General features: G+C 37.6%; 1 protein-coding gene across 1 annotated transcript in view; it reads left to right on the top strand.

Annotated features, from left to right (window-relative positions):
* Window positions 1-23,755, top strand: part of LOC122797061 (echinoderm microtubule-associated protein-like 6) — a 3,800,753-nt gene that overhangs the window by 1,364,551 nt on the left and 2,412,447 nt on the right. The window contains exons 14-15 of the mRNA XM_044065838.1: window positions 13,845-13,938; window positions 14,033-14,133. Of these exons, the coding sequence (XP_043921773.1) occupies window positions 13,845-13,938; window positions 14,033-14,133 (195 nt within the window). The remainder of the gene's footprint in view (window positions 1-13,844; window positions 13,939-14,032; window positions 14,134-23,755) is intronic.

Below are 23,755 nucleotides of genomic sequence, written 5' to 3'. Positions count from 1 at the left end.
TACATAGACCATCTTTATTACACTAGAAATGAATATGTAGTAACCTTGTAATTGAAGGGGTCTGGCATAAGACCCTTCATACAACATCCGTGTTATAGAGAGGACAGTACTTAAGAAACTCACAATAACTAAGTTCAGCAGTAGCCACATGTTTACAGATATTACCATAATAGCTGAAAGAGTAAAAAAACCTGTCAGACAAACAATAAGTACTGGAGGACAGAGTGCACATATCGTAATATACAGTCCATCAGTGTCATCACTTTGCTATCTAAACAACAGTTAAAATCAATTCTATAAAGCAGTGGCTGGAATATATATACACAAAGCTACTGTCAAATACAGCTATGGGGGAATTTAATAAAGCCTACACATTTTTTTCCATGTAAGCATTGCTCCACCCTGCTAACATAGCCTCACACAGTTTTAGATTCAGTAAGTGCTTCTGAGCGGCACACATGAGCGCCCCAACACGGAAACTTTTGTGGCATGCAAACCACCTCATAAGCAGCTGAATCTCATGCAAATATGACAGGTAGAGCAATCCAGCAAGCAGATAGGCCACCCTGCAGACCCTGTGTCAGTGTCCATAGTGTACACAGAAAAATTTCATGTACAGGATTGTAGACAGACAAAAGGGGTTGCAACAATGTAGGTAGATAGACAGAAAGGGTATAGCACACACGGATATGAGCAAAATTATCCTCTTTTCCAAAAGCTACAGTAAATATGTCAAAATTATTATTTTTTGAATAATCTTGGCATGTTTGCATGGTGCGCTGTAGTGCACAAACATGCTTTACAAAAAAAAAAGTAGAAAAATCAAATAATGTCATGAGACAGAAATGTATTACAGGAGCCTGTGTGCAGTATGTACAATGGTGCAATGGTGTTGTTGCTAACGTGGAAGGGCTTGGAAGCGTGTAGTATCCAGGCTGTGAGCACAGATCCCTGTGCAAATGAGGTGGAGTTACTAAATACCATAATGGGGTAATTGTGTCCGCAGATCCCCTCTGTGTAGGCAGAGAACCATGTTGGTGTCCCCAGAGGAGGAAGCTGACTTCAGGAGAGGGTGTGTCTACTAACTTCTGAGCTGATTGGAGCATAGCTGCTCCTGCTTGCTCGGCATGCCGCTATGATGGGTGTGCAAGTCTGAGGGTGGGTGTGCACTGACTGCTAATCATTGTTTACCTACGGGGTGCGCATTTGCATGGTGTGCCACAGTGCTCAGGGTATCTAAAATGCCAACGATATATTAATTAGTGTTGATCCTTGCTTAAATTAAACTAGGGGCATTAAATGATGTCAGTGATATATTACCCAGATGCATTGCATCATAGGTAGCCAATCATGCAGGCAGCACTTACAGTAGAGCACTATAAAGTATGCATACACCCTACAGTCTGATTCCTCCCCTATACTGTGTACCAGTGGAGTACAGACTTGGGAATTTTAACTGAAAGAATGCTAGGAGCTGCTGCAGGTCTGCTACATTTGTATGTGTTAGATGCTGAAGTCAGTGCTGCTGCTGCTGCTGACAATAGACCTAGGCAGAGAAGGAGAAGAGTGTTCAGGCCCAGCGTAACCTTCCAGGAGCTACATGAGCTAGAGATTGTAGAACACTACAGGGTGTAGAGGGACATACTACAAGAAATCACTGAGCCACCCTCAACTCAGGCCCAGAGCCAACAGAGGGGAACCCATCCCAGTGGAAACAAAGGTATGTGTAGCCCTTAGGATAATAACCACAGGTACCTTCCAAAGACCAACTGGGGACATGATGGGAGTTTCATAGGCATCAGCATCCAGGGTACTTCACCAGTTCTTGGATTCCATTCTACCACATGCCAGTGAGCACATGTATTTTCCCATTACTTCTGAGGAGAGGGCCAGCAGTATGCAACACTTCTACTGTGCAGCACACTACCCTGAGGTACTGGGTGCCATGGATTGCACTCATGTACACACCAACGCACATCTGGTGAGGAGAGTAGAATCTACATCAACCTCAATGGGTACCACTCCATTAACTGCCAGGCCATGTGCAATGCCCAGGACATTATCATGAATGTGTGTGCTGGCAGCCCCAGCAGCTGTCAAGACTCCCATATCTTGCACACATCACAGCTGTACCAGATGTTTGCTAGGGGGGACATCCCACATGGTCAGCATCTGGGGGATGCGGGCTATGCACTGGCACCATGAATGATTACACCCATCAGAAATGGACACACACCCACAGAAGAATGCCATAATGAGGTACACACACAAATCAGGAACATCATAGATCGTGTGTTTGGATTGCTGAAGTCACAATTCCAGTGCCTTGATATATCTGGTGGAGCCCTGCAGTACTCTGCAGCCACATGTGCACATATGTTCAGAGTATGTGCCATGCTACACAATATGATCCTGTGGAAGCAGCTGCAGCAGAATCTGCATAGGGTAGGAATACACAGCCCCCACCAGTGCCTAGGTCACCACAACCACACTCACAGGAAGACTCAGAGGAGGAGCCCCCGATGATGTCCCTGTAAGCAGACATAGGCATGCCCAGTACACCCTGGCATTGTCTAAGAGACAATGCATAGCACATTCATTGACAACCTAGGGCCCCAGGGACTGACACCTTACTCCTACTCACATACATATATTAAAATAGCTGATGCCAGGAAACCCCACAGCCTGTATCTATCCATGTGTTGGCTGTGTACCACTTGTATCACACAGAGTCAGCCCTGAACTACTGTTCTGTCAACTGCTGCATTCTCAAGGTGTCTCTAACCTACACACTGTTTGTAAAGATTACTATAATAAGGTATTGTATGTATGGATCTGCTGCTGTTATGCAAGGAAATATAGTGGGCTATTTGGTCAGAGTTAACATCCACATGGGACAACTGATACCCAGTCCAATAGTATGTGTTCCCTAATTTTCACTAGGCCTCACGGTTGGAATATTAATGACATCAGGCAAGGGAGATGTTAAACATTGGGCCCACATATTTGGACTACTGTCTACCCAAACTGATCATGTGCTGTTGCTCCCCCACCCCCAACACAGTGGTGTTCCCATATAACTGCTTTAACAAGAAAATCAGCTATGATATAGCAGTGGACTAGGCAATCTCAGGGCTGTAACATAGCACTCCCACATTGTATGTCTCTCTTCACGCAGAATAACAATGTACATATGTGTGATGTTGATTGTGTGATGGATGACCCCTCTCTGTCTAGCAACCTACGTGGCTCAGTGGACTAGGGAAGCTAGAATGGGTGATGGTAATGATGGTTCTAATTTGGAATTACTCACTTTTGCATGTGAGGTAGAAGTATGTTGGCGTTTTCACAGAATGTCATCCCTCCCAACCTCTTAGTGCAAGAAATCTAGACAAAACCAGCAAGATTGGGGGCACAAAGGACAGTTTAAATATTGGTCACATAAACCTAGACAGTTGCTGGAAGTAAAGGTGTTACAGTAGTACATATTTTCTGATGGATATAAATTGTGACATGCAGTTGTTTGTCTGTAGTTAGTAGAGTGTATTAATGTCAATGTTCAGTAAAGCACCAGAAGACCATAAAGTGTGAGTAACAGACCAAACATATAAGGCAAAACTCTGGACATTCTGTGAAAATCAGGACAGTTGAGAAGTATGCAGACTGTTAGTCTGTTGGTGGTGTAACATTACCAACCTCAGTCATATGTTTACTACAGCCGACAGCTGGGGAATGCTGTGCACATTTTGAGTGAAGTGCAGCACTGCAGAAACAGGGGTCAATGTTAATGTCTCTAACATACACAATCCTAGACTGGAATACAAGTAGGTGTGGCAGTGAGTCACATTATAAGTACTGGCAGTCCCACTGGGCATGCCCATACACTTAGTAAAAATTAGTGCGATTCTGTTGGCCCTTCACTGAACTGACCTATTATGTATAAATGTCTATACATGCAGACATATACGTATACATGTCTGTCTGTCAGTTTCTTTCTCTCACATGCATAGTGTATCTATTGCTATGTAGTCAAATATATATATATATATATATATATATATATATGTATATGTATGTATATATAAATATATATATATATATATATATATATATATATATATATATATATATATATATATATATATATATATATATATATATATATATATATATATATATGCCGTAACAAAATAGTATCAAGCTTACCAGAAGCAGGACCATGACCTTGGACAAATCCTGACAGACCTGCAAAAAGGTGAGGGTGAGTTAATTTCTGTACCACAGCATGTTACAGCACAACAAGGTAATACCTGCATATATCTCACATGTACAGTAGCTACTGTATTACTGATGTATTGCTGACTTTCTGAGTATGAGTGTACAACTGAGGTAAACCAACCCCCCTCACAGCACATAGATCTGACACCTACATAAAGGTATGTACAGTCTGACAAAACGACTGCTATAGTATTACAATGGTGATCACAGTAAGCTTTCCTGCATGCTCCTTTGCTGTGGATACTGTGGCACCCACTTCCACTACGTATGGTGTAATGGATGCCTGGGAGCTATCATGTGTCCCTAGGTTTGCCAGGAATTCCTCAGTGGCCATGAGTGGTTGTTCTGTTGCAGGCCCTCCACTGGTGATGGCACCATCCCTGGCTACATCAGCTGCCCTTTCGTTGTGCAACTTTTACCATGTCTGTAGTGTGGTGTTGAACCTGCTCATGTATCCTGTCTTGGTGGCCATTCTCATTCACATACCGGAAAAGATCTGCCCACAATGCAGCCCGTTCTTCCCTGTTATGCCTCCACTTGGATAGGAGGATGTGATTATGCTGTCATAGTCCTTAAAGTATTAGTTCCTTACCCACATCTGAGAAGGGGGCATGCCTTCTGTGATACATTAGTCCTGAAACACACCAAAAGGGAAACACATTACAGGATCAAATACATGGATGTCCACTATGTACAGATACCGCATGAACAAAATGGATAGCATTATCCACTACTTCCTCACATATGTCATACCCCACAGTGTGACAACATATTATGTGTGTGGATACAACTGAGATAGTATCATTATAGAGGTAGGCCCTGTGTGCCATGAGAGATTCTGCTATATGAACGTATACCCAACACTCCGGTCCACTGTGGTGTGTCCCCTAAATCCAGCCACCCAATAATATGTCATAAGACTAGTGCCAGACAAAAAGCAGTGTGCTATTATGACCACTATATTGGGACAGTCCAACAACCTTTATTATTAGAGGCATTAAATATTACATCAACGATAAATATAATTGTGAGAGCCAGGGGGTGGTATACCTTGCAAAGTGTAAAGAATGCCCGGCTTATTACTTTGGTAAAACAGAAAGGGTATTAAAAACCAGAATCTATGAACATCTATATGCTATATCTAAACAAAATCCATCAAATGCTTTAGCTAAGCACATTATTGAAAATAATTCTCATAGTTTTTTGTTCAATGTTGTGGAAAAGGTAGACAAAAATCCCAGGGGGGGGCATGGTATTTAAAGTTGCAAGAACATGAACTTCTTTGGCAACTGAAAACTAATGCTTATACTCATCCAGGCATTAATGATATGTGTTCCATCAAATGTTTGCTTAATATTAAAGCTTTGGACAGATAGAAGTTTATATATATATATATATATATATATATATATATATATATATATATATATATATAGATATATAGATATATATGTATATATATATACAGTATTTACATATATATATAATTTTTGCAACATATATAATATTGAATCTGGAAAACATGGATTTATTTTCTTAAAGTTATATAAATAAATTTTGGAAAATATAAATAGAATAAATAAGGTTTTTTCTATTTAAAGTTAATTTTGATATCAAATCTACTTTACAATATAATTTAGTTTACAAAATATATTTATAGAAAACAATATACATATATACACATATATTTAATTCTTTAGGAGATTTTTAATGAAATATCTTAGTGTTTCCCTGTAATTTGTCTGTGTGTAAAAACAAGTTGCACTTTGTGCACATGTTGTTGGTAGTTGGTATGGTAGAATAATATTAAGAATGTAAAGTAATAGAAGTTTATGTGCCTTGCGAGCCTGAAGCTTTAAATTTGGCATTAATTGTTTTAAAATTGTTAATTAAATTAAGGCTTTGACAATTAATTAACTTGGGGCTTGGCTCAAGTAATTTTATATAAAATGTCATGTGTTTTATTCTAATTTTGTCTGAAGAAGTGCAAGCAATGTTTTGCATGAAAGCGCTTACAAATTTTAGTAAAGGAATTTGGTTCTAACTTGACTGGCGTGATTTGTAGCCTCCGTTTTTTCTGTTTTTTTCAACGTTTATAAGGATTTTTTCTGTTTCGGGACAGTCCAACAACACCAGTGTGCCACAATGACAAAAGACAATGCAACCCTGATATATTGTACATCCCCTGTATGTATAAGACAGCAGGGTATCAATGACATGTCATTACCACAGGTCTAAGACAGGCTTAATGCTGTCCTCCCTATTTCCCATACCTCTAGCCTTCCATCTGCATCCTGTTGTACACTAAAACAGTTACATAACTGGTGGAGTGCAGTACTCCTCTGTGGAAATGTGCTACTGGTACTGTTTTGCAGATGTGTGCTTTGTGTTTGGAAAGTCTCATGCAGAATGTTTGCCCATAGCCAGCTGCTTGCATTTTAACATGCTTCGTATTAGCTGGGAATTGCCTCTAAACCAATATGTGACTCTGATATGCTAATTGCGGCAGCTGAGTTAAACTATCATTAGCCAATGACATGCAACCACTGTACAGTGTATAAGGCCTTCATGTAGAACAGGGCCCCTTTCTTAGCTGTTGAGATGGACATTACTGGGGTGAGGAGACTACATTGTCACAGAGGGTAGGTCGGTAGCAGAAACCTTTACATAGAGCTGTGTGTACCGCAAGCTGCAGCTGCTGCTGCAGGTAATAGACAGAGGCAGTGAGTGTAAACACTTTGGAGGACAACAAGTTGTAGGTGTATCTGTGTCAGCTATGTCAGCCTTGTTGTAGAAGCACAGTCAGGGTGAGGCAACTGTCTCAATAACAGAATCATAGGCAACATATAGTAATGCTGTATGGATATGTGATGTGTTTCCATACCTGCAGGCCTGTGACTTCCAGCAGTGAAAAGCAGTTATTTACTTTGCAGTGCTTTGCGTGGATAATGATTGCATGAGTCATTCATTAATTGGTATCTTCAAAATAATGTAATTGAAATGCAACATAACACTGGATTTGAACCTAGGACTGTGTGTGGCAAAATGTACTTTATGCAAGGGATGTCACAAACTGAGCTATTGGGTCACTGCTATGGTGGATGTGTTTGCAAGATATATGGGCACACATACAGGCTATGACATACATTTACTACATCCATCAGTATGTGCATGGCTTTATATGGATGTATTTCTGCACCAGAGTCCCAGCTGAATATGTATTTTGCCATGAATGCCTTAGAAGGTGACTTTCTACATATTGCTGATAAAAGGGCACATTTACCTGCTATCACAGGCCGCAGTTTTATCCATTATCATGTATCTGGCTGTCTAGTGGTGCACTGCTGTACCTGAGTCCAATGTACACTCCCATTTATTGCATTATTTTTTATTCCAGTTTGCACAGTGCAGTGTGCACCGCCTCTGAAACATGCCTAATGACTGTAATTGGCAATTACTATGCTTTGTTCAAACCACCTGTTTTAATTTCGAGTTCGTGGTGTGGCAGGTTAATGCAGTATGCTGCAGGTGTGATGGGCTTGGTTTTGAAATATGGCAGAGGTGTTTATTTTGTACAGGTGTTTTACAATGTTAGAAACACATATAGTCACTGTACCTCTATTTACCTGAGCTTAGCAAAGCTGCATGACACAGCACATCGCACAGCTCCTCTCTAAAAAATATAAAGAAAAGAAGAAAGGGGAGATAGGAAAGTGGTGAAATGGGGGAAAGCAGGAGAAAGACTATAGTGAAAGGTATGGAGGGATGTACAAGAAGGGTGTAGGATAGAACTATAGCTATCCTTTTCTTGTACAGAAACAACTGTGCACTTTGACAGATTTGTAGATGAATTTGGATTTTCAAACTCCAGATAGAGGGATGAGGACAACATAATTGTGTTGTCAAGCCAATTGTACCAAATTATGTGTGTCCTTTGGACACGTGTGTGAAATGGAAAGTTATGTATGGGACAATATTTTTTGAGGGGGCAGGTGCCCATTTTTTTTTTTTTAAAGTTGAGAGTGGAATGTTGTGGAAGGGACATAGGTATGTGTGGACGAGGTAATTTGGGTAGGTGAGGATGCATTTGCAAACAGACAAGACAGCAGACAGGGGTGGTGTGTGACACATGGGGGGTGTGAACATCTTAGATAGGGAGGGTGTTGTGGAATCTAAGTTCCATGTGCCTTCAGATGACAGCAATGTGACTCATGTCTCCACCCATGGGACTGTTGCCAGTGCTCCATCACTGCCACTGCTGTGCTGGAGGCTGGGCACAAGAGAGAGGCTGCCCCATAAGGGTGGCCAGCATGCCCTCAATCCATTGCAGGTGACAGTCATAGCCACTGTGGACTATTCTGCACACCAAGACTGGCAGCTCTGCATGGGTGACAACACCCCTTCAGGGGGGCCGAGCCCTGTCCCCTGGAGCGGCACTACCCGATGCCACAGGTAGTGCAGGAGCAGCAGAGGGGGCACCACCGGTCTGGGTCTCAGATGTGCTGTGACCCGGTGCCACATCCGGTTGAGGCAAGGTAGGGGGATCAGCTGGAGTTGGCATACCTTCACGTGCTGTGGTAAATGAGGTATAACAGTAAGTTACAGTTAGTAATAACCAAACCAATGTTAGTATTAACAGAATCGAGCATCATATTTATTCATACAAATACATATTAATGTATATTATGTGTAACATAACATTAAGTAACAGAACAGTCAGTATGGTAACAGCATGCCAGTGCAAAGTAAACCATAGGGCCAGCAAAACAGTTTAACAAATATGTTGTATCGTAATAAAACATAACAACAATCAACCACATTTTCCAAAATATAGTTAAACAAAATATGTTATTATTAAATCATAATAAAACATAACTAAATAAATGAAGATAAGGAGTGGGGAGACAGTGAGAAACATTCCATTACTGACATTGAAGATTATATCCCTGAAAACACTGAAATATATACTCTACAGGTGTGTAGTGTCAGGTTTGAGTACAGTGAATACAATTCTACTATAACTGATGTAGCACATACATACTTCTCAAGCTGTTAGAATGGGTCAGTATGGGCCAAGCAGTAACAAATGCAGATACACCACTATACACCACTACACAGAACAGTTTCACATAATATCGACTTATATAACTACCCAGGTGTTCTATAAATGGATTTGGTAATACATTGCATTTTCATTCCAGGTAATAATTTATCAGCTAATCATGTGACAGACAGAGTAGGCAGTTTTAATAACATTATGAGGAATCCTGACACATGAGAGGCATGTTTGTGTACAGTAAACAAATTAGACATGCCTTAGTTGGCAGGCATGGGAGTACAACCCAATAGCTGTGACTGCAGGGGACATCTGAAAATAATGTAATAATTGACTACAGCAACTTAGTACAGACATGCAGCCATACTGGGAATACACAGCTTTATTTCTGAATCAACAATGCTGATGAACACATTCTTGGTATTGCTGTTAACATTCTGTGAAACCTAAACACAACATCTGTGCATAATATGGGCTACCTCACCCATATATTTGCAGAGTCCCTGTTGAGTGAGAAATTTGAGCATTACGTGTTTAATGCTGAAAATTTAGTACTATGTGGCAAAATGTACTGCATACAAAGCATTTAACAGACTGAGCTACTGAGTCACTGCTGACTGTTGAGTGACTGATACTTACTTGGAGATCACCTGGTACTATTACAGTGTTATACTAGACTGCAGTGACAGTAGAACACGCATGCATGGAATACAACCATACTGCATATAGGGAAAAAAACTGTAGTTTAGTATCAACAATGTTAGTGAACACATTTTATTGTTATTGGTTTGAAATATCTGTGAAGTCCACACACAGTATCTGTCCATGGACTTGGCTACCTCACCCATATACCTTTATTACCAGATGTATGAGGCAGGGAAAGCATTGTGTGACTGATACTGGCTTGGAGACAGCCTTGGACAGTTCTGTGAGTTAAACAATACAGTTTGCAGGCCATTAGATTTGCTGGCTACAGATATTACAGTGTTACACTTGACTGCAGCAACCTTACCATAGACAATCAATGCATACAGCTATACTGCAATGGTTTTGACAGCATAGTCTTGCTGAACAACATTTTGCTTAATGTTATTGGTATTGTTATTGCTTTTTTGAAATACAGTTCTTATTGTTCATTTGTTGCACTACAGCTCTACAGCTCCAATTGCCCATTTACTGCACTACAGTTCTACATTCCCATTTATTGCACTACAGTTTTTCTTATGTATACTTTATTGCAGTAAATGCTTTACTCTTTCTTGCTTATTGCACTACAGTTGACATACTAAATCCATACTTACCATGCTCACAGCACAACCTGGCCATGCGCCTGGCATGGGACTTGACATTGCGAGCCCTCTCAGCTGCAGCTGCAGCTGCTGGGAGAGAAGTTCACCATTAGGCATACCAGTTTTGCAGACATTCAGCTTGCATTTTGGTTAGACAGAGGAGGATATACTTACATACTTGTGGGCCATTCCCATCTTGAGCTTCTTGGACCCAGGTGTCCAGGGTTCCCCTCTTCCTCCTTTTCAGGTTGTTAAAATAGTGACGACACTGCTCACCTTTGCAGGGGATACCAGTAACACTGTTGAGTTCCCTGGCCAAATGGTCCCAGGCCTCTGCCTTACACCTTGAGCCCTGGAATCCACCTTGCATTAGCCAGGGTTCATGGTTTTTAACAAGTAGCCCAACCATGATCCTGGACTCCTGAATGCCCCAACTCTATGCCCGAAAACACATACCTTCGCAAACACCGCCAGCCATACCAACAGTTGATTGAATTCCAATGACTGTGCAGAATTCCCATCTATTGGGCTTAATGTAGGCTATTTTTCCACCCTTATACATCATTGAGTAACATTCAAAAAGCACTGCATTGCTTAGCAGCACCCATACCAGCTAAGCGAAGCCAAGTAGCATGAAAACTCGCAGAACCATGGTTTTAGCAAGGCTTAGCACCACACAAGCATCAGTTAGCATGTTTATGCACTGCCTAGAATGACTGAGCAGTGCTTAGCAAAGAGCAGCAGTGCCAAAATTCACAATAATTTAATGAAATTAAAGAAAAATAGTATGTTCATTTACAGATATATTCTGCCTGTTATGGACTCGAACCCGCATAAGTCCGTAACTCTACCTATATAGCTAGTTGGATGTTATAAAAACTAGAATACCTTCACATATACTAGTAGGCTACCTAGCATTGCTGAGCACCACGCCATGCTGCACAAACATGCTTAAACACAACTATAATTAAATAATTAATTACATTCAGTTTCTATTTTTAGATGTCTGACAGGTTTCGGCCATGTATGTATGAGCTCCCCTTGGCTCTGCTGCGCTCTGCACCACACCACTCAAAGAAAATCCAAAACAAAACAAAAACAAAATAAAGAAAAACAGTAAAAACTTTATTATGATAATTAATTACATCTGGTTTCTATTTTTAGATGTCTATCAGGCGTCAGCTGTCTATATGTGAGCACATCTTGGCATTGATGCACTCTGTGCCGCACCATGCAAACATGCAGTAAAAAATGGAAAAAACCTACTTACAAAAATCATAACACATCATAAAAATGACATATTATACAGTTGATACACTTCACAACATTACAACAGTGGCAGAGAGCATTACAGGGAGCCAAACATTCATCTGCAGCCACGTGTAGCCGCTACACCTGTACCTACACTGATTCAATATCCATATTCCTTGGCTCTCCCTTGGTAGCTCGGCTTCATTAATATGCATGGCATGCTGCCGAGGGGGAACCGTGGCTCTGTACACTGATACATTCCTTGTAGGCTCTACACTGTGCCTGCATGGACTTTATTAAATTCTGGGGTATGTCTTTTTTGGCAGGTAGTACATTTGCACCATTGGTGCACTCCTATTTGATATAGTGGAAATACAGTTAAGCTTGCAGGAAGCTTTAAGTTAACTAAAAGTTCCCTATACTTCAAAAACTTATGGCCAGATATCAAATCATAACTTCAGCTTGTGATATATATTTTTTCAAAATAAGTTTCAAGACATTATACAGGTACAATCTGTTTGAGCTGGTGACAGCTTGAGTGAATGTTAAAGATCCCATAACACTTATTAAAGAAAGAGTAGGAGTACTTTATTTGCAAAGTAAAATATATATTTACAAACTAAAAAATCAACCAATTTAAATCTTGCTAAAGTTTAACACGCCAAAAAACATGTACAAAGGATTTATAAATAAAATATTTTTGCATACATATATATCTATATATAGATGTGTGTGTGTGTGTGTGTGTGTGTGTGTGTGTGTGCTCACTATATATGTATGTGTGTGTGTTGTGTATATATTTCTGTCTTATTTTAACCTTCTTACCCCCACTTATTTTGACAAAGCCAAAAAATTAACCTTTTTTAATACAAAAATGGAAAAAACGGAACCACAAATAATAAGATTTTAAGAAGTTATATAAAATGTAGAATAAAAACAAAATGACAAGTGTCAAAGTACACTTTCACCATAATGGCTTCATCAGACAGATACAAACAACAAAAGCTGACTCCATTTACACTGATAGTGAATAAGTCACATGATACTCTTTAACTTGATTATGCAAAAGCCGTAAATAAGGCTTTATAGTTACCATGTCATTAAGACCTGGGGTACTATGAGCTCTGAATCTGAAAATCCATTTGAGTTCTTCACATTCAGTGAGGTTTTTTCATGCTGCCCCCTCTTAAAGGTGTTGGTAGTGTTTTCATTTTATTTTGTGTTCAAGACATGGATGTCAAGAAATTCCCCTTGAGAGCAAAGCTGGAGAGGTGAATCTTGGTATCCATATGAAGAACACATGATAAAGTGTTATGATCAGAGAACCTACCATAATTCTTTGTAGTACATGGAGTTTTATCTGCTCTATGTAGTATTACTTACAAGTGGAAAAAATTGCCCTGTGTGTTTTGCAAGTTTTCAGAGCCATAAATCACTTAACAAATGATGTCATAAAGACAGTGTAAGAGATTCTATTCTGTTAAAAAATTCAGGGACACATTACTGGCACAGAAAGCATGCAGAAACAAATCTGTTTTATTCTGACACTGTTGTTTACTGGCCAGTACTTACAGATTTAACTGCCTAGTGTGATACCTTATCTTAACAAGTGAAGCAGGGGCTGATTAATATTTGTTAAGATCAGGTCTTGTGTTATAGAAGCACTTAAGTGATTTGTCTTTTTCCAGACATCAGAGAGTAACCCCCATGCTTGTTCTACAAAATAGTTATGGTAAGACTTAGTTTTATAAGTACCATCTAATCAACTTGGTTGGTACTCTGAAGATATGGTGGCTGTTATCTTGAAATATAAATATTAGTTTTTAAGTAACATCCCTTTTACACATTTACTGAAAGACACATTTGATTTTTATTGTTATAAACTTAAATGAGAAATTATGCATTTATCTGTTTAACATCTGTAGTCTACTATGATACTGAACTGTTTCCTTGTCTCTGTCTCTCAACAGCTGATGGAAAAAATTTGCTGTCTGTTGGCTTGGATGACAATCACACAATTGTAGTTTGGGAATGGAAAAAGGGAGAAAAGTTAGCAACAGCAAGGTTAGTGTAATTTGTGTTTTCTTTACCAACTGTTCTTCATTGTTGTTTAATTTATTTACTGAATAGTTGACGATGGCTTTATATTTTTTTCCAGAGGCCATAAAGATAAAATATTTGTTGCCAAGTGCAGTCCTCATCACGTGGACCGATTGGTTACTGTTGGAATAAAACATATCAAATTCTGGCAGCAAGCAGGTATTTAAAATGTTGTTAAACAAATATCTCAGTGTTTGGAAATTAGAAGGAATTAGTTTACTTGGGAACATAATTAAGATACATCTGTGTTTTAAAATAATATCCTTTGTAAACAAACATAGTAGATTACAGTGGTTATAAGCACAGAAAAATGCCAGGAGTCAATTAAAATTACTGTAAAATGAACACACAGATTTATATTAAAACATTCAGTTCATAAGTTAATAAAACCAGTGTTTTAGGCCACAGAGCCATATAGTATTTAAAACAAGGATCATATATGTTATTACCCATCCAGGGATCAAGTTGATGATAGAATATTTTAATATTCTCAGACTCTGTTATTTTTCGAGGAAGTTTATTCAGATTTTTTGGAATAGCCTTCTTCTTAATGTTGTTACATTAAAATACACTTTACAATTCAAAATATTATATGTATGAGCAAATGAGTTAGGCAGATGTGCAGATTTAATATAACCCTCTTAACCTCATCTTTGTAAGTTAAATAGGCTAAATTGGCCTTATTCCTATAATGCCTGTAGTGCAAGGAGTACAGATTAAAGTAAAACAACTTTCTCTGTGGGATAGATCCTTGGCAGCAGGACTATGCTTTGTACAAATTCCACACTGGTAAATTGAGGATTATTATACATGCATATTGAATTCTTATATTACAGTAATGGCCTAATGCATGTTTTATAGAACTAGATCATTTTGTTTTCTTCCCTTAAGGAAATATACTTTAACATAGCATCCACCTCTCTCAGTGCTCTAGTCCTTTTATTATGAACATATATATTGAAATATATGTTATTTGAGATGGATATCCCAAGATTTAAGTCCACAAAAAACTAGGAGCATTATACAAAAATAAACAATTTCTCACCAAAGCAGCAAAGATTTCAATAGCAAATTCCCACCTTATCTCCACCCTACTTTATGCCTCTCCAGTATATACCAACCTAAGGCAATGTGATCTAAACAAGCTAGAGACCTGCTACAACAAAATCGCAAAATTCGCCACAGGGGCATCCTACCGTAGTCACCACTGTCTCTCACTTGCTGAACTGGGCTGGCTTGAACTCCCTCACCTCCTTCAGTGGTATCAACTCTCACTCACCCACAAACTAGTAAACCATCCACTAAATGTCCCATCCCTCCAGAATCTACTCCAACCCTATCGCACCACCAGACCACTAAGATCCAGCAACAAAAATCACTTGCAGATCACTAAAGCCAATAACTCTGCTGGTGAAGCACTATTCTCTTGCGCCATAGCCAAATTATGGAACTCACTCCCATCCACAATTACCTCCGTACCATCATGCACCAACTTCAAAACTTTATTAAAAGCGCACCTAAAAACATGCTGGCTATGCCCTTGCAACTCCCACTCTAATATCATCCACCCCATCCAACTACTATCTTTCTTTCACCTCCACTAACTACCTTGATGATAGCAAGCTCAGATGCTCATCAGCCTAGTACTTATTATACAGCAGGAACTTCTCATTGTTACATTTGTTAATGCCTGTTATGTACTTCACAGATAAAGATTCTAGTTGTCTACTGATGTACTATGTTCTTCATCTGTAAATATGTTGTAAGTAATTTCTATGTTAAATTGTTAATCACTATGTAATCCAATGTAACTACTGTCTGTTTATTTTACTGTGGAGCTTTTCTCCCCGGGCCTCCGCTGAAAATGGACCCACGTCCAGTCGGACACTCCCGGTCAACAAATTTAAATAAATAAATAAATAAATAAATAAATAAAATATCCAGATACCTCTGATAACAAAGAACCACCAAGTGTTACAAGAAATCTTACTGGATTCTTTTTTATTTTAACACCTTTGTTGAATTATCACTTGTGACATAGGTAAATTTACATTTATACAAAAGTAATCAAACTGTGTTAAATCAACATTAGCAAGCATTATACTTCACATATATTGCTATATATCATATAACCTAAGCAACATTGCATAAATTATTCAGTTACTGCCCCCTTTTTTTAAACAAGAAACAGCTTTATTAAACCATCACTTACAACATAAGCAATCATACAGTTAAAGGCCTGCATCCAAAATGTCAGTCTCTCCTTGTTTCTTGAGCTTCCCCCCCTGCTTCAACATTATCCCGTCCCATTTTGGATTATATAGTTTTCTGCTTGTGCTATGTATAGGAACCTTAACTGTGTAGCTCTGAAATACCCCTTCAGACTGGGTAATCCCAATCCTCCCTGTTCTACTACAATAATCAGCTTATCCCACTTGACTCTTGCCATCGTCCCCTCCCAGATAAAGTCCTTTAGCTCTTTATTAATTGCTATCGACAACTCCTGTGGTTGATAAAAAATATGCTTGACTTGTCTATAAGTCTAAAGGGACTAAAAACATTTTGACTTCTAATATCTTACTATCCATATCCATATAACAAAGCTTCCATGTTCTCAGTTTTTGTATTATCTTTTGTTTAGTCTGTTCCCACATATCCTTAGCTGCCACACCAGAATCATTTTTTAATCCATACTCCTAAATAATTCATTTTATCATGTCCCCATAAATACAGATATTTCTGAACCAATTTGTGTGTGTACATAATTTACCGCTATTGCTTTTACTTTAGCTTCATTAATTTTGTATCCTGTAAAGCTTTGAAACTGTCTCAAAATGTTCCACAACACTGTAATGTCTCTGTCTGTTTCTGTTTGGTATAAAATAATATAATCTGCAGATAGAGCCAGCTTTACTTATCTACCATACCAATTATATCCTTGAATTTCTGAGTCCCTTATTTTCTTTGCTAAATATAATGCAAATAAGAAAGGGGAAAGAGGACATCCCTGCCTTCTTCCTCTGCTCAAGCAGATATTATCAGAGAGGACCCCACCCAATTTAATGTTTGCCTCTGATCCCTCATATATCCTCTAATCAACTTTATAATTTTTGCAAGAAATACAAATGCTTCCTTTGCCCTGCTCATAAAGTCCCAGCTTAGTCTGTCAAATGTTTTCTCTGCATTAAGACCCACCAACAACAATGGTATCTTCTTACATTCTGCTTCCCTCTGGATCATCAGTGTTGTGTCAATGTTGTCAAATGTTTGCCTTCCCTCCACAAAACTATCAATTTTTGGCATTACTTTTGTCATTCTTTTAGCTATTATAGACATAAACACTTTATAATTGTGGTTTAGTATTGAAATGGGCCTGTATGAAGCTGGGTCTAAAGGATCTTTAGCCTTTGTAGGTATTACAGCTACCACTGCTTTCTTCCAGGATGTTGGGTATCTCTCCTCTTAAAATACTGGTAAACAAAACCTTCCAGATCTTTATCAGTCTTTTCCCTCCTAGCTTCTAAACTTCCACAGGAATGCCATCTATTCCTGGGGACGTTTCTGTAGATTGGTTATGCATCACAATTTTTGTCTCATCTCCTCCTATACTAACCATTAGTAATTGATCCTTATATACCTCTAACCTTGGCATATTTAATTCTGCCATAAACATTTCCATTTGTATATTTTCTTGATTTCCATATTTATCTGCTTTATACAGACTTTCATAGAATTTCTGAAATATTTCTAATACCTCTACAGGATCTCTTGTGGCCTTCCCTGTTATAGGCTCCCTAAGATTGGCAACAACCCTTTGTACTTTCTGCTGCCTCAGTCGTTGTGCTAAAAGTTTTTGTGTTCTAAAAAAAATGTTGCTTAACAGCAATCTTTCTAAACTTATGCATATAACTGAGGTAGTCCCATACTTTTTGCTTAGCATTCTGCAAGTGATCCTCTTCTTGTTCTGTGAAATTCCTCCTATTCTGCAATAATTTAACATTTGTCAGTCCCTCTAAATAATTATTGTTACTTCTTAACTATAGCATCCTTTGTTTTATCTCTACCCTATCTTTAAAATCCACCTTAATTTTATCCCACTTCCAAATTGTATTTTCAGAAGAAATGTATATCCTCTCTTTGAATAATAGCCGCTGCCAATTCCTTAAATTCCTCTTTTCAACAGGTATGTGGGAAAGTGGCAGTGTTTCGTTTTTATTTCATTATCCTGTATTCTTATTTTAGGTATTATTGGCACATGGTCTGAAATAGTTACTGGGTGCATATCAAGACTTTCAGTTAAATGCACATGTTCCTGTCAAATGTAAATTCTGTCTAGCCTAGCCCAGTTTTTATATCTTAGGGAATAGTATGTAAATTCACTTCAAACTCCTGTTACTGAATTCACATCTTCCATGCCAAATATTTTCATAAAGTTCTTCAAAAATTTACCCTCCTTTGTTATACTTTCCCTTCTGGGACCCCTAGACACATCTTCACTGTTGCAAATCACATTCTGTTCCCCACCTATAAGTAATATTCCTTGCTAAAAACGGATTATTTCTCACAGAATTTTCTTAAGCTCCATTATAGCAGTTTATTGTGGAATATAAATGCATACCAGTGTAATCCTCCTCTCTTGCCAGTAGCCCCTTAGTACTACAAATCTACCATTATATTTTTTATCCTCTTCTATCACTATTGGAGCTCCTCCTGTAATTAATATAAGTACTCTTCTTTTCCTTTGTCGTAGGTATTCTGCTGAATAACCATCCTGAAAACCTTTCTTTATCAAATTCACATGCTCATTTCTTTCTAAATGTGTCTCCTGTTACACTGCTATTTGGACTCTACATTTTTAATATAGTTCACTGCTCTTTATTTATTGTATTTATCTGTGAGACAATTGGCATTTAAACACATTACATAAAGCATCACTGCATTAAAAAGTTATTATTCCCACCTTTTTTGTAAAAAAGAATTTGTTAAATGTCTAGTTCCAACTTTTGTGCTACATGCATAAACTGTTTAACAGGTACCATTTGAGTCTATGTCACATCTTACAAAACATTTTGTTTTGTTGAAAGCCCACAAGCAAAAAACTCCAATACCCTTCTAAACCTATTAACTTAATACTAAGACACAAAACTATAAACATCTTCAAATACTGAAAGTTTACCCTCCTAATAGGATCAGAAGTCCCAAACTCACAGCCACACTCACAGACCGGACTTAGCCTAAAGGAAAGGTGAAACATACTAAGATGCATGGTACAGCCTGTGCGTTTCTCTTCTCATTTTATTTCTTCAACCAATCACTCTCCACCAGCCTGTAGCCAGTTTCTCTTTATCAGACTGTCTTCATGGAGACATGAGAACCAGACAGCCAGTTTCTCTTTATCAGATTGTTACCATGGAAACATGAAGACCAGCTGCATAATTGCTACTAAGCATACATGTATTTGTTTGAAAAAGCCTCATAATATTCAATATTCTTTTTCATTTTACTAGCTTACTCTTAAAACTTGTCGCTAAATCAATCTAAGGTCCTTATTCCAGTCATTTCCCAATGCAAGAATGAGAAAAAGCACATTAATTTTTCTGTTGTCATGCTCTTTTAACCAGGCTTTTTTGCATTCCATTGCATACATTTCTTAAAACTAAACAAAAAGAAAGAGTGAAGAGAGAAAAAAACAGCAGCATCTGTTTACAATCCCATTACACTTAAAAATAACTGATAAAAGTTTACTTTCTAGCATGCAAAGAAAACCATGTACCATAAAAATAGTGCTAGTAAGAAAAAAAGTTCTTTACTTAACAGTTAACTTTCTCCCGCCTCTTCCCCTCCCCAAAGCATTTTTTGAACATTAATGACATGAAATAGGGCATATGCTTTAGAGTCCCCCACAAGTCCAACAAATTCTGAAAAAGTCCAGTATTTCCAGATTTTCTTTCTGTCATATTTCACACATATAATTATTGCATCGTAATCCCACATTAAATTACTGGTTTTATTACTGATCATCTCCATCTCCCAAATCTTGTCTCTGTTTCATTTCCAATGTACTTTCAATTCTTCTAGTCAGCTCTTGTGCTCCCTTCCTTCACTCCAACATTTTCTGTTGAAACAGTGGAATAAATTTCACAGGTATAGTCTCTCTGTGGTCGTTATTACCAAAAGAACAAGAAGCAGAATCTCTTTCTATTTCACAGCTCACATTTTGTTGGACAAACCTTATATTTCCTCCTTAGCATGTACTTCATCAAAACATGATTTTGTCTCTCCAGGGAAGAATACTTAGAAGATAGCTGGGTACAGCAGCTTGAATCTCACACTTGTGTTTCAACATTTTGCCTGGTGTACAATGAGTAATCATTCTCCACAAACAATTTGCTTTCACTTTTAGTACTTTTTCATTCTGCCACAGTTTTGTCAAAAATCAAATCCTTCTACTGGTAAGATTGCATCTTTACTATTAAAGGTCTAGGTTACTATTAAAGGTCTAGGTTACCTTCTCATAGCCAGATTTGGAGCATACACACAATGTGCCCTGCTGTGGAATACCAGTCAAGTTGCTTATTTGTGCTTTCATAAAATTAATGCAGTCTGTTCCTTCCAGCTTCTCTGGTATAGCTGAAAAGCTCAGGTTTTCCATATGTGCTGTGTCCTCTAATGCTGTTATTTTTTGAAACATCTCTTACTGAGCAGTCTCATATTCAGCCAGCCTTTTCTTCATTTCAACCTCTGATTTTTGCAACTTTATCATCTCATCTCAATATTTGTTTAAAGTTTCTTCCATTGTTTCCAGCCTTTTGTTGTTTGTGTTGATATACTCCATCAGTGTTTCATTTATTTTAACCAGATATATGTTCAGTTTTCTCATATCTTCTTGTAGGTTACTGAAATTCATATTTGGGGGTTGCATTGCTGTTTGCTGAACAGCTGCAGAACTTTCTCCAGTCAGTGTTTCTTCCTCACATTTTGTAGCTGATTTTTCAAGGTTCTCTGTATTTCTTTTTTCCTGGCATCCAGACAGTACACTTACCAGCCAGTTACTGAAATTTACCCATAAACACAAGTCTACTGGTCTTCTCTCCTGAGTTTCTGTTTTCACACTGTGAGATCTAGAATTGAGCTGTTACTCAATGTGCAGCCATCTTGGGAGTCAAATCTTATTGGATTCTTGTCAAAATATATTATCTGTTGTTTGTTATTACTAATAAATAAACCTGTAGCCCTTGCTCAGGCTAATATATCATTCAGATATGTATTGATAATAAAATAGTGATGGTAAGCCACTGCTTTAAATCCAGTCTTGCAATCATCGGCAAACGCTTTGACCAGCAACCTTTATTGGTTGGAAAAGTAGCATTAACTAAGTTAAACAAAAAGAGACAGAAAACTGAGACCTTAGAGACATCTTAGTTGAGCAATTCATAGTTAGAGATTTCACCTTGTATTTTTACATGTTGGGAATGGCCAATAAAGTAGTTATTTATTCATCAAACTAATGTTAGTTGAATTTAAACACATTCAGAGTTTTAATTATTGATGAATAAGACAAGGTGTGAAATGCTGTTGCAAAGTCTAAATAGCATCATCAAACAAGCTTAAATCCAAGGCCAGACAGATCCCATCATAAAATTTGATCAAATTTGTCAATGTGGAACTCTGTGAAAAGCCACATTGATTAAGATCGAAATAATTCTCACTATGTCTGGATCTATTAATAGCTGCATAAGGCATCTCTCAAAATATTTCCCCCAAACCGGGTTAAACTAACGGGTGTTTTGTTTTCAGGGATAAGTCTGTTACCATTTTTAAACACAAGAGCAATGATAGATTTTTTTTTCAAGATTGTGGGACAGCACCTTTTTTCAGTAGTCCATCAACATAGGTGCTAGAAGAGAAAATAAATTTGATTTAATAGCTGAAATTAAAACGTTTAGAATATTATCTGGACCCATTGCTATTTCCTGTGAAGTATTACTAACTGAGGTAAGTACTAGTTCATCAGAAATATCTGGTCAAGAAAATATAGTTTATAGTGAGTTATCAAAGGACTGGGTATCATTAATTGAAATTGAAAACTAGTGAAATACTTATTAAAATTCATTAGCAATTAGACCAGGAGTTTCAATTATTGCATGTTGGATGATATAATTTTAATATAATGTTTGACTGTTGAGCTGTTTGCATATTTATATGTTTTCTTATTAATTAGCATAAGTTTGAGAAGTTTACTAATCCTACAAAGTTTTACTTTATTCCTTTGAGTGGCATATTACTTCATTAATTTAAATGGCCGTCAAAGAAATAACTTAAATTTACAGGTTTTCATGGTAATTGTAGTTAATGTTTTTTTTTTACTGAAACAGATAACTTCTCTAGCACAGAACTTCCCAAATCAATTCTGTTCTGAGTTCAAACCAATTAGTACAATCAATAGCAATAGAAAATTCTTTACAATTAGTTGATCTGTAGTCATATTTTAATAATTTGTTTGAGATTCAAGGTATCACATTTTATATTGAAGGTTAAGGAATGATGATCTGATGACCCCACTGGTGGTCAACCCACAATATCTTTGACATTTTCCTCACAGTTTGTTATAATCACATCCACTATGTTGCCTTTTCTAGTTGCCTCATTAACTACTTGAGAGACGTCATATATAAACGACTTATCTATAAAGTACTGTTCTGTATAAGAACTGGGACTTAAATCCTTCCAGTCAGTGTTAGGATAATTTAAATCTCCTATTAATATCATGACATTATTTATTTTATTCTATTTTATTCTATTTTATTTTACATTTGTTAATCGGGATAGTCCAACTGGATACATGTCCATTTTCAGCAGAGGCCCAGGGAGAAAAGCTCCAAACTTACAAACAGGTAAAGACAAGCAAGTTACAGTATATGCACAAACATATTGTATTAACATACAAGTTACAGTCTCACATTTCAAGCCTATGAAGAATACAGTTTATATTCAAAAATATATACAAATATGTTACAGTTTCTCTTATCAAACCTATAGTTGCAGCTATATAAAGAATATCTGCAGAGATGTTACACTTTCTCTTTTCAAACCTTTTACTGTAAGAGATAAGTTGCTGTGAATAAAAAATTGCAGGGATATGGAAGTAGATTAGGCTTTAGTCAGAGTTAGAGCAAGGACATAGCCAGTGAGTTTTAAAATACTGGGTTAGATTTTTTCGAACAAATTAAGGGAGGGGTTCAGAGTAAGGTCAGAAGGGAGCAAATTCCAGGTTTTGCCTACAGAATTTGCAAACAAAGATTCTCCAGATAGGTTGTTAGCTTTAACAGATTGAACCAAAAGTTTTGTAGTGGAACGAAGTGGCCTAGCGTTTTTGTTGATGCGATAAAAATTGCCATATATTTTAAACAAATACCAGATATTTCTCCCTATGCATTGATGGCTTTCTGTAGGATAATATTGTTCATAAATAATCAGGTCTATTTAATAACAACCATTTACAAACTAGTATTCGGTACTATTAGTTCAGCATGAAGTGATTCCTATACTAGCAAGAGTGCAGCAACCATAAAAGTTCAACTAGAAAAGAAAAAGCAGCAAATGCACTGTGTGCAAAATTCTGTCTCTGTGTCTTGGGAATTCACCTCTATTCAACGCTCATAACAGTCCACAACACCTTCAATGAAACCAAGTAGAAGTGAACAGAAGTTTATTGTAATGCCAACAAACAAAGAATGGTTAAGCGCTTTCACTTGAATAAAGCAAGCTTCCTTAGAATTAG

This window comes from Protopterus annectens, chromosome 3.part0 (assembly GCF_019279795.1).
Source record: "Protopterus annectens isolate FY-2018-M chromosome 3.part0, PAN1.0, whole genome shotgun sequence".
Lineage (NCBI taxonomy): Eukaryota > Metazoa > Chordata > Ceratodontiformes > Protopteridae > Protopterus > Protopterus annectens.
The sequence above is the reverse complement of the archived record's forward strand: the minus strand, read 5'-3'. Positions and strand labels throughout refer to the sequence as shown.